We start from the raw sequence: 11,989 nt of genomic DNA, 5'->3' as shown, positions 1-11,989 counted from the left end.
AAAAAAAACAGGAAATCTTAATGTAATCAATCAATCAACTGGGGAAGTATGGTGATATATATTAGTTTTTTGTTTTGTTTTTTCCCTATTCACCTGGTCTTGCCTTAATGATAACAATAAAACCATATTGATCATCTAATAAGTGATAAATCAATAGCAATGACCACGTACACACTGCAGTTAAATTCAGTTGTCATTTCACCTTTTAGGGTTGAAGCCTGTTGTTCAGAGTGACAACCGCATTCTACAAATGAATTAACTCTCATTTACAAACCACATTTAAAAAACGGTGCACGAAAACTACAGAGAAAATGTTGCGAGCTTTGACTCATTCGTGTTGCCAGGTCTTGCTAGAAAAAAAAACAGCGAACAAGAAAAAGGCCGTAATAAACCGAGATATATCAAAATGCTTTATATTGAAAACTGTAGAACATAATGAGTCGTTGGTCGCTGTTATATTTGGTCAAAATAGCAGATACCAAACACACGAGACGCATGTTACCACACTGTCAATCATCGCAATTTCGGGAGCGAGTCTTGTTCCGTACAAACTTGTTCCGGGACAATTTAAAGGGTAAGTTCACCCCCTCATGTCGTTCCAGACCCGTAAGACCTTCGTTCATCTTCGGACCACAAATGAAGATATTTTTGATGAAATCCGAGAGTTTTCTGACCAATGGTAAGCCGGCGTTCTGGAAGCACTGCACTGTTTACACTACGTCAACAGCGTAAGAGTCTGACACAGGCTAGAAGAAATTGTTTTTTTGTTTGAAATTTTTGTTTGTTTTTTGCACACAAGTATTCTCGTTGCTTCATAACATTAAGGTTGAACCCCTGGAGTCACATTAACTATTTTAACAATACCTTCTGGGCCTTGAAAGTGTTAATTCCATTGCTGTCTATGTGGGGTCAGAAAACTCTCGGATTTCATCAAAAATAGTTTGGAACAACATGAGGGTGAGGAACTAATGACAGAATTTTAATTTTTGGGTGAACTAACCCTTTAAATGTGGTTCTCACTCCTCAATCTTTTTTTTTGTGTGACTTTTTTACAACCCCAAATCAGAAAAAGTTGGGACAGTATGGAAAACGCAAAAAAGAAAAAAGAAAAAAAGAAGTGATTTCTAAATTTACTTTGACTTGTATTTCATTGCAGACAATATGAACACAAAATATTTCATGTTTTGTCTGGTCAACTTCATGTAATTTGTAAATATGCATCCTTTCCTGTCATTCAGACCTGCAACACATTTCAAAAAAAGTTGGGAAAGGAGCAATTTAGGGCTAGTAATGAGGTAAAATGGTTAAATAATGATGTGATTTGAAACAGGTGATGTCAACAGGTGATTATAATTATGATTTGGTACAAAAGCAGCATCCAAGAAAGGTCTAATCCTTTAGGAGCAAAGATGGGCCGAGGATCGCCAGTTTGCCAACAAATACGTGAGAAAATTATTGAAATGTTTAAAAACAATGTTCCTCAAAGAAAGATAGGAAGATATTTGGATATTTCACATTCAACAGTGCATAACATAATTAAAAGATTCAAGGAATCTGGAGGAAATTCAGTTCGTAAAGGACAAGGGCGCAAGCCTAAGCTGAACAACCATGATCTCCGATCCCTCAGGCGGCACTGCATCAAGAATCGTCATTCATCTATAAGTGATATCACCACATGGGCTCAGGACTACTCTGGCAAACCTTTGTCAAGTACCACAATTCGTAGTTACATCCACAAATGCCAGTTAAAACTGTACTGTGCCAAAAGGAAGCCCTATGTTAACAGTGTCCAGAAGCACCGTCGACTTCTCTGGGCTCGGAGGCATCTGGGATGGACCATCACACAGTGGAAACGTGTACTGTGGTCAGATGAATCAGTATTTCAGGTATTTTTTGGGAGGAATGGACGCTGTGTGCTCCGGACCAAAGAAGAAAAGGATCATCCAGACTGTTACCAGCAACAAGTCCAAAAGCCAGGGTCTGTCATGGTATGGGGTTGTGTCAGTGCCCTTGGCAAAGGTAACTTGCACTTCTGTGAAGGCACCATTAATGCTGAAAAGTACATAGAGATTTTGGAGCATAATATGCTGCCTTCAAGAAGACATCTTTTCCAGGGACGTCCATGCATATTTCAACAAGACAATGCAAAACCACATTCTGCACACATTACAAAGTCCTGGCTGCGGAGGAAGAGGGTACGGGTACTTGACTGGCCTGCCTGCAGTCCCGACCTGTCTCCAATAGAGAATGTGTGGCGCATTTTGAAGCGCAAAATGCAACAACGAAGACCCCGTACTGTTGCCCACCTTAAGACTTGTTTGCAGGAAGAATGGGACAAAATTACACCTGAAACACTTCATCACTTGGTGTCTTCAGTCCCTAAACGTCTTTTAAGTGTTGTGAAAAGGAATGGCAACATTACAAAGTGGTAAATGCAAACTTTTTTTGAAATGTGTTGCAGGTCTGAATGACAGGAAAGGATGCATATTTACAAATTACATGAAGTTGACCAGACAAAACATGAAATATTTGTGTTCATATTGTCTTCAATGAAATACAAGTCAAAGTAAATTTAGAAATCACTTATTTTTTTCTTTTTTTTTTGCGTTTTCCATACTGTCCCAACTTTTTCTGATTTGGGGTTGTAATTGTATGCATTTCAATGCATGCTTTGTTTAAATGATATGTAAGCAAATACCCGACATTTGAATATCATTATACAGTGGAACTAAAAACTCAAACGCACGCAAATTCTATAAATAGTATTGCATTAGAATAACAAAATATCAAACAACATGGGCCATGGCATCTGTAAACAAATGATGCTAGTATCGTTGATATACTATTATAGTTTTTGTAACATATTTTGAATTAGATTTTATTTGAATATTTTCAGTTTTCATTTTAAATGTAAAGTTATAGGGCCCTATAATAACGATCTTTTAACAATGGTCTAAAGCGTACGGCGCAAGAGCACTTAGGGCATGTCTGAATCCACTTTTGCTAGTCTAACCATAGGAAAAATGGTCTAAAAGGGTTGTCCCTATTATTGTAATGAGTCATGGGTGTGTTTTGGGCGTAATGTGCAATAAACCAATCATAGTCTCATCTCCTATTCCCTTTAAAAGACCCTTTTTCTAGTTTCGCTATTCGCGGATTCGCTACTTACATGGCGGAATTTGCGAGCGGAAAGACTGAACGCTTCTCCAGAGAGGAATCCTTTTATTTTTAATATTTAAAAATGTTTGTGTGTGTTTGTCCCTGTGTGAGTAATATGTGTAATGTGTAATAAGAGTGTACGCATGTTGTGCACCCGGCTATAACACAAAAAATACTATTGACTTTAGACCAGGTTTTTGTTGGTCATTGGCACAGTCGTTTTCAGTTCCTCAAAATAGCAACACGCCAACAATGCGCCTGAACACACCTTGTTTTCAGACCAGCACGCCCATGGGCGAACAGATGGGCGAGAGTGCATTTGCCATTTAAACAACGTGCCACTGGATGTGAAAATGATAACTGCGTCAGGATGGAAGTATAAAAACCGTGAGTATGATTAGTTATTTTGGTGTGTTTTTATTATTAGTAGTTTTGAGGGTTTTTATTCAGGTTTAGGTTTTACATTTAGTTTATTTTAGTACTTCATAGGGATGCACGGTATACCGGTACTGGGTATATATTTGATTTCAAACGGTACAATATCATGATTTTGCTCATTTCGGTATATGCTGCTGTTCCGAAGTGCGCTACCCAAACTGACGCGAAACCGGCAAATGTGGCAACATAGAACAAAATGAATACAGCAGTTGAATATCGCTCAACACGCCCAAAACGAATTAATAAAGAGATCCATCAAACCTTGCCAAGCATCTGTCACTTGCCATTCCTGTCTTGTACAAGACATTAAGAGATCGCCAGGTGAGTGCATAAATCAAACAATCTAATTTAGACAATAATTTTCTTTTAACACTGATCAACGCACATACATAAGGCAGTATCGTTTAATACACTCTAAAAAAAAAGGTTCCATATGGCACCAAAAATGGTTCTTCGTCGTAATCATAGGGGAACCACTTATGGTGCTATATAGCAACACATCTTAACATGTTCTGTATATGGTAGCGGTTCTATATAGCACCATAGTTAGCGGTGCTATTTAGCACCTTAGTCAAAGAACCGGTGAAGAACCACTGAAGCACCAAAATTGGTGCTATATAGCACTTAAAAAGGTTCCCCTATGATTACAATCCAAGAACCATTTTTGGTGCCATATAGAACCTTTTTTTTTAGAGTGTATAACAAAATCTCCAGCGTTCGATTTCAACCAGTGACTTTTAGATTTCATAATATTTGCACTATTTACATTCGCGAAAGACATAACCAATTATGTTTATGTGACTACTCACTAAAGATGGACATTTTTGACATAATTTTGTGTGTATTTGACTAAGGAAAAACAACTTAATTTGGAATGCGCGAGCTCTATAGGCTTGTGGGTTTGTTGTTGGTATGAGCGCAAAGAAAACTCAAAGAGCTCCCTTACCATGTATTACGAAATGCTATAAAATCACTTGTATGTTCAAATTGGCAAGGTTTAAAAAGACGTGGGCAAGTGATTTCCGTCAGCTCTCCCGAAACGACAGCGAAAGTGTTGATTCTGAGCGCGCAGATCGCTTTTATAGTGCAGGTGCGATGTCTTTTGAAGCCAGAAGCAATTCGCAATTTGCTACCGTACCGAAGCCAAAATTGTGTTATCGAGCCATCCCTAGTACTTCAATGAAAATGAGAAATGTTGTCTTGGCAAATAGCTGAAATAAAATAATAAAGTAATGAAATAATGTTTTTTTATGGTTTTAGTTTTAGTTAACATTTCTGAGCCAAGACTTTTAATCGTCTGGTGATTTGTAAAGGATGAACAAACTTCTTTTTGTGCTGCTTAGTTTGATTATTTTGTTATCTAATGCAAAGAGACTCATACATATTTAAGTGTGGCTTAAGTGTCAAAATACTTTTTGGGGTCACTGTAGAATTGCCAATTGTCGCATCCCTTTGTGCTACTGGACTATGAGAGATCCACAGCGAAAGGAAACTGTAATGTCCCCAGCCAGACTGGAAACTACAGGGTGTTTTCATCAGCCGTTTGAAACGGTCCACGTTAATTGTTTCAGTGATTGACAGAATGAATGCTCCATCAGCAGACTGTTTTGAAAGAGAGAGTTCCTCGCTCCCGCCTCCCCGCTGCGCGATAAGAACCCTTCTCTCCCAGACACACGAGCATCTCCAAGTTCACCGCCACACATGGTCTGAATAGCTTAAGAGGCTCAGATGTGCCTCGCCTGTTCAGCTGTAAACAAACCGGCTTCTGCTTTTCTGAAGGTTCCTGTTGAGAAGAGCTAGTCGCTGCGGTAGGATGTCGTGTGCAGGGGAAGAATCAGAACAAAAGAGCTGGTCAGTACATGATATCCGCAGCTCCTGTGCTAACGTCGGACTCTTTGGCCTCCTGAAAGGGGAACTGGATCCCGGCCAGGCGGATGAGCAAGATGTTGAGACCGTGCGTGAGGAAGGCGAGGAAGATGAGCCAGAAGGATCTGTCGTACCGCTCGCTTTGCGTCTTGTAGACGAAGCTGCCCTCGTTGAAGTTGAAGATGTCCTCGGTCAGGTGGTGCAGCTTGACCTCAGAGGAGAACAGAATGAGGACCAAGCAGCCACAGAAACCTGTCAGGAAATATAATAATTAGGGATATCACGAGAACCGATACTTCGGTACCAAATTTCTAAATAATGTAACAATCCTGACAGTACTTTTATGAACATTTATGCACTTTAGCATGTAGGTTGAACCCAAACAGATTATCAGAGCAAATCAGTAATTAAATCAGTCATTTTAAAACTTACTGTGAGACGTAATTTCACAAACAGTGTTAGTGATTCAGATGTTTGAGAGATTTTCAGTGGTAACGCATCTCTCTGATTTTCAGTGGTAATGCTGTCTTTCAAATTCCCTCTGCACGCAATAGGATAGCGCTACAACCAACCAGAGCAACGAAGAAGGTGAAGCGGCGCGAGTTGATAGATTAAACTTTCGCCGTATCCGGTCGGCAAAACTCTGAACACATCTTCCTTTCTTAAGAATGACTTCAGTGTGGTTCTTTGTTCTTTTCTCAAAGAAAAGCTTAACTCCAAGTCTTCCAGAGTCGCGGCCAAAGCCGATTCGAAAGACCGCTGTTCGCCAGCTTCTTTGTTTACGAGTAGCACGTGGAACCGCCGCAACTCTGCCGTCAGTATGTTAAGCCCGCCCACCGACTCTATACACGATGTGATTGGCCTGACCAGAGTTTGGTTTTTCCAGTTCACAAGCCAACGGAGAGTTGCTAGACTACCCTGGCTGCAAATTACATCGCAAATTAATTAATAGCAAACCATAACCATCCAATCAATTCCTGATTGACAAAATCAAGTCCCGCCCTACATTTGTTCTTGTTCGAGAAACCGTTTCACTCTGATATACGTGACAACAGATAAGAAAAGACAATGGCAACTTCCGTTTCATGCTGACTGTAAATGAGAGAAGTCTCAGAGACTAAAGAGTTTGCCTGTATTCTTGAAGTTTTGTTTTTTTACCACATCCTTTTACTGTAAAGTAACTTTGTCTATCATGCCTTTAATAAGTGCACTTCATCTTGGCAAGTATAAGAGATACTGTACATTTAGCCTTTTATTAGGGCCTACAAATACAGCCCAAAATAACAATTCTGTCAGCTCTTTTTCACACTATGATAGTGGATGGTGATTTAAACTGTCAGTCTCCAAAAAACAAACAAAAAAAGTACCATAAAAATACCACAAGTAGATCATATGATTAACACATTCTAAGTTGTGTGAGGAGTAGACCATAGCATTACTTACTGAAAGTAAGTGGTGTTGCTATCACGTTTAAAGATCAGTCACGAGACATTTACCGTCATTGATGTCTTTGTGCACATAAGGTTTTCAGTACAGTATATTAATATAATATCAAACTTATTCCTAACAAAAAGCTATCCAGTCATTTCAATAGTTATTAAACTTGATAGGAATATATACAACTCTGGAAATAAATATATATTGTACAACCCCCCATACTTACTCACTTACTTACTCACTCTCATACTTACTCACTTGCTCCCATACTTACTCACTTACTCCCATACTCACTCACTTACTCCCATACTCACTTGCTCCCATACTTACTCACTTACTCCCATACTCACTTACTTATTCTCGTACTTACTCACTTACTCCCATACACACTTACTCTCGTCTCATACTTACTCACTCCCATACTCACTTAATCCCATACTTACTAACCCCCATACTTACTCACTTACATACTCCCATACTCACTTACTTATTATCATACTTACTCACTTACTCCCATACCCACTTACTTACTCTCATACTTACTCACTTATTCCCATACTTACTCACTGACTCCCATACTCACTTACTCCCATACTTACTAACCCCCGTACTTACTCACTTACTCCCATACTCACTTACTTATTCTCATTCTTACTCACTTACTCCCATGCCCACTTACTGACTCTCATACTTACTCACTTACTCCAATACTCACTTACTCTAATACTTACTCACTTACTCCCATACTTACTCACTTACTCCCATACTAACTAACCCCCATACTTACTCACTTACTTACTCCCATACTCACTTACTTATTCTCATACTTACTCACTTACTACCATACCCACTTACTTACTCTCATACTTACTCACTTACTTACTCCCATACTCACTTACTTATTCTCATACTTACTCACTTACTCCCATACCCACTTACTTACTCACTTACTCCCATACTTACTCACTTACTCCCATACTTACTCACTTACTCCCATACTTACTCACATGATTTAATAAAGTTCCAAAACTTGCTTCAGTTTGGTCAGTACAGCGCTCCAGCCATGATGACTATATTCAAAATGTAGCAAAGACATATCGCTCTTGTTCCATATAATATTACTTAATTATAGTATGTTCAGTATGACATGATGAAATTTCTAGCTATATGAGACCAGTAGCATCTTAAGCTCCAGAATTGCTATTATCTCTAAGGTTTACTGCAGTATTCTCTCTTCCCATCACTGCAAGGGATCCTGCTTTATTTTTTGACTTAATGGTTCAATTGTGTGGACAGGTCAAATGGCCTCCATCAGTACAAACACAACAGAGGCACCTGACACTAGAGATGGAGTGGAAATCTGGCCAGTTCCACCAAGCGCATTCATTTCCATCACTTTATTTATTTATCATGCAATTCTCTCTTCTCAGTATAGCTGAGCTCACTTTCTCACTACTAACAGATTAACAATCGCAGAGGCTCCTTTCTATCGTGGTTCAGTAGAGACCCTGTCTGAGTGGATGTATGTGTGAAATATTTATACTGTCTTCGGGATCTGGATTTTCTCTCAAGATTCAAGAATTCAAGCATCTATTTACCTGGTAAAAAAAACATTGCCAATGACTCTTTCTATTTAAAAACGTGTAAATGCTTGAAATTAGTTTTATATTGTTTAATATTGCATGTTGTGTTTCTTATGAACTTAAGTACATGTTTACTTTTATTATATTTACAAATTACTTATATTTACTAGATAATTTACTAGATCATTATTTTTTTTGTATTGATGAGTTGGACAGAACAGTTATGGGAATCTGCCATATGGGAACTCTTTCAAAACTGTTTCCAAAGCATCCCAGGATGAAGTTCATGAAGTTGGTTGAGAGACTGTCCAGAGTGAGAATAAGTTCAGTTTTGATGAGTTTACTATTATTTTACTATTCAATTATATGTGGGAAATAGTAATGATAAATAATAGGTAGATGTGGCCTTGTCAAAACATCTCTGCTTGTGTGTGTGTGTGTGTGTGTGTGTGTGTGTGTGTGTGTGTGTGTGTGTGTGTGTGTGTGTGTGTGTGTGTGTGTGTGTGTGTGTGTGTGTGTGTGTGCGTGTGTGTGTGTGTGTGTGTGTGTGAAAATATCCCCACAAAGATGGCAATATCCAAAATCCTTGTCCTTATGGGGACATTTTTGCTTATAAATCTGATGTTTTAGGATTTGGAGGTAGAATATACAGTTTAAACAGTATAAAAATCATAATGTCTATGCAAAGTCCCCATAAAACAACCCATCATTTGTCTGTGTGTGTGTTGGAGCAAAGTCTTACAGCTTATCATGTTCCAGAGGTAAAGGCCCTGGGGTCCGTGCAGTGTCTCGTATGGGCTTCCGAAGGCATTGTAGAAGAAGAACGCACAGGACACCGAGGAGAAGACGATGAGCACCGCACAGAAGAAGATCACGCTCACATGTAGACTCGCTGGGGCCACATCCACCAGGTCGGGAAAAACTACACAGAGCAAAGAGATTTCTAACATGATCACCAGAGTTTGAACTGCAGGTGAGGGTAAGGTTATGAATCATAAGACGCATATGTGAGTAAAATGTAGATTTTCATTTGTCATCACTGTCTTTAATCTCACTAGCTATTGTGAGTGACTGTTACATGAGTTTCATTTTGACTGATCACTAAAGGGGTCATGAACTGCATTGTTTTATTGTTTTATGATGTTTCCTGTGGTGCACTTATAATGTTTTATAAAAGCTTTTCTTTGAGAAAAGAACAAAGAACGGCACTGGAGTCATTCTTAAGAAAGGAAGATGTGTTCGGAGTTTTGCCGACCGGATACGGTGAAAGTTTAATCTATCAACTAGCTCCGCTTCACCTTCTTCGTTGCGCTGGTTGGTTGTAGCGCTATCCTATTGCGTGCAGAGGGAATTTGAAAGACAACCGTTTATCCCGCCCCTCGGATTGAGCCCTGCCAATGGTGTGTTCCCAGACCCAACATCTTGATGTGGGTCTGGCTTGTCAGGCTAAATAAAAGCTTTTATTGGACTAACAAGGAAGTTTTCAGTTCTGAAACTTACAGGATATTATTATAGTATGATGACCTCTTATATGTCAAAAGCTCAAAGAAAATTAGATTTCTCAGTTCATGACCCCTTTAAGATTCACTGAAAATTTGATGTAGAAACAATTTTTACTCATAAATTGCTAGTAAATTTCACAAAGAATTGACGAGTAATACAATGAATTAAACACGAACGACTGAAAAAACTTAAAACTTCTTAAAATAATGTTTTACAGTAAGTGCAAGTATGAGACATGATTTCACTCATTAAAAGTAATCTGTGTTCATTTAATATTAGAATGATTATCTTTTTAATATTTTTGTGGGATGCTTGGACATGTGTCAAGGAATTATGCAGTTTAATTCTGTGTTTGTGTCAATATGTCAGCATTTATGTGGATGTATTTATGGATGCAATACCAGTGTCGAAGACACATTTCTGCTCTGTGACAAATTGAATGAACAATAAAATTAAACTAAACTAAACTTCTGTCCACAATTTCCATGCATCTCATTGTGAGTAAAAACGAATGTATAATAACAATATTCTTTTGTTCTGCTAAATGTCTGGCTCTGGAAACTGGGCCTTTTCCAGATCTCATTAGGAAAGAATGCTGTTGTACATGAAGCTGTCATAACAGATCCATCAGTTCACATTCAATGAGACGAAGATAAAACAACTGAAAAACTGAAAATCTACACTTGGCTGTAATGAATCAGATGTTAAAGCAGCCCATTTGACTCATACATTAAAAGTACTTTCAAGGGGATTTACTTGCTATGCTATGTGTGATGACATTTGGAGGATGAAGGAACAATTTTCCAAAGCATTAGGTTGATGATGACTGAAAATAAGGGGGTGTGTGTGTGTGTGATGAACACAATCAGAGCTATATTAATAAATATCCTGATGTTTCCAAAGCTTTATAGCGGAAGCTAGATTGTTCACTTTATAACGTGTTAAATTTTTCTTACACAAAAACATTGCTTCGCTTCAGAAGGCCTTTGTTAACTGCCGGAGCCGTGTGGAGTACTTTTATGATGGATGGATGCACTTTTTTGAGCTTCAAACTCAATAGACCCCATTCACTGCCATTATAAAACTTGGAAGCATCAAGATATTTATTAATATAACTCTGATTGTGTTCATCAGAAAGATTGTCATATAGGGCTACACCAAGGATGGCTTGAGGGTGAGTAAATCATGGGCTAATTTTCATTTAAAGTGAACTAATCCTTTAAGTCTTAAAAGAAGATGCAAAAGAAAAGACAATCATAAAAGTAGTCAATTTGACCCATGCACTATATGCCAAGCCTTCTGATACCATATGATAACTTCAGGGGAGCCACATTTAAAAATGCATGAATGTCATTGTATGACACACAAATCACAAAGAAAGTGGCACCTGCAAACTCTCTGACCTGCAACCAAAGACTATCTTAGGCTATATGAGAACCTTGAAGTAGTATTTTTCCTGGTGTATCTTGTTTTTTAAGACTGTCATTAGCTTAAGATGATTAAGTTACTTACAAGAGATATAAAAGGGTCTGTCTCCCAGACCACACTGTTTCATCCCTTTGCCGTGGAAAAGCCCGTAGTTTGCCCTTCCGATGAATTTGTCCAGCTCTGCTCCCGATGCGTTGACGATCTGTGCGCCCGTCTTGCACAGAACAGTCGCTTGAACCCAAAACGGAGTCCCCATCGCAGCTGCCACGACCAGAACACAACCAAAACAAAGCACCCCCGCGATAGAGAATATAATTTTCTTTTGACGGCTCGGCATTGTGTCAGTGTGACACGGCGACGAGCACAGCCTCAGTGGGCTAATCGATGGATATCCACACGTCAATCTTCCTGTAATCCAGCATGGAAAAATACATTGTGCAGTTGTCCATTTCCCCTCAAGTCTAAAAACATGAATGCTATAAAGTGATCTCTAATGCCCAAATACACATGTTGAGAGAGTAAATGTGTAGCCCAATGTCTTCTCTGGATAGGGTTACGCCAAGCGCGTTCACTGC

The 11,989-nt window shown here is 38.8% G+C and overlaps 1 protein-coding gene across 1 annotated transcript; it reads right to left on the bottom strand.

Annotated features, from left to right (window-relative positions):
• Positions 1 to 4,861: 4,861 nt before the first annotated feature.
• Positions 4,862 to 11,989, bottom strand: clrn1 (clarin 1). The gene is made up of 3 exons (XM_079823564.1): positions 11,499 to 11,989; positions 9,226 to 9,405; positions 4,862 to 5,715 (listed from the first exon to the last, which is right to left on the bottom strand). Exons 1-3 carry the CDS (start codon positions 11,749 to 11,751, stop codon positions 5,450 to 5,452), a joined length of 699 nt encoding a protein of 232 aa, XP_079679690.1. The 5' UTR covers positions 11,752 to 11,989; the 3' UTR covers positions 4,862 to 5,449.

This window comes from Gobio gobio (genome assembly GCF_949357685.1).
Source record: "Gobio gobio genome assembly, chromosome: 8".
Classification (NCBI taxonomy): Eukaryota; Metazoa; Chordata; class Actinopteri; order Cypriniformes; family Gobionidae; genus Gobio; species Gobio gobio.
The sequence above is the reverse complement of the archived record's forward strand: the minus strand, read 5'-3'. Positions and strand labels throughout refer to the sequence as shown.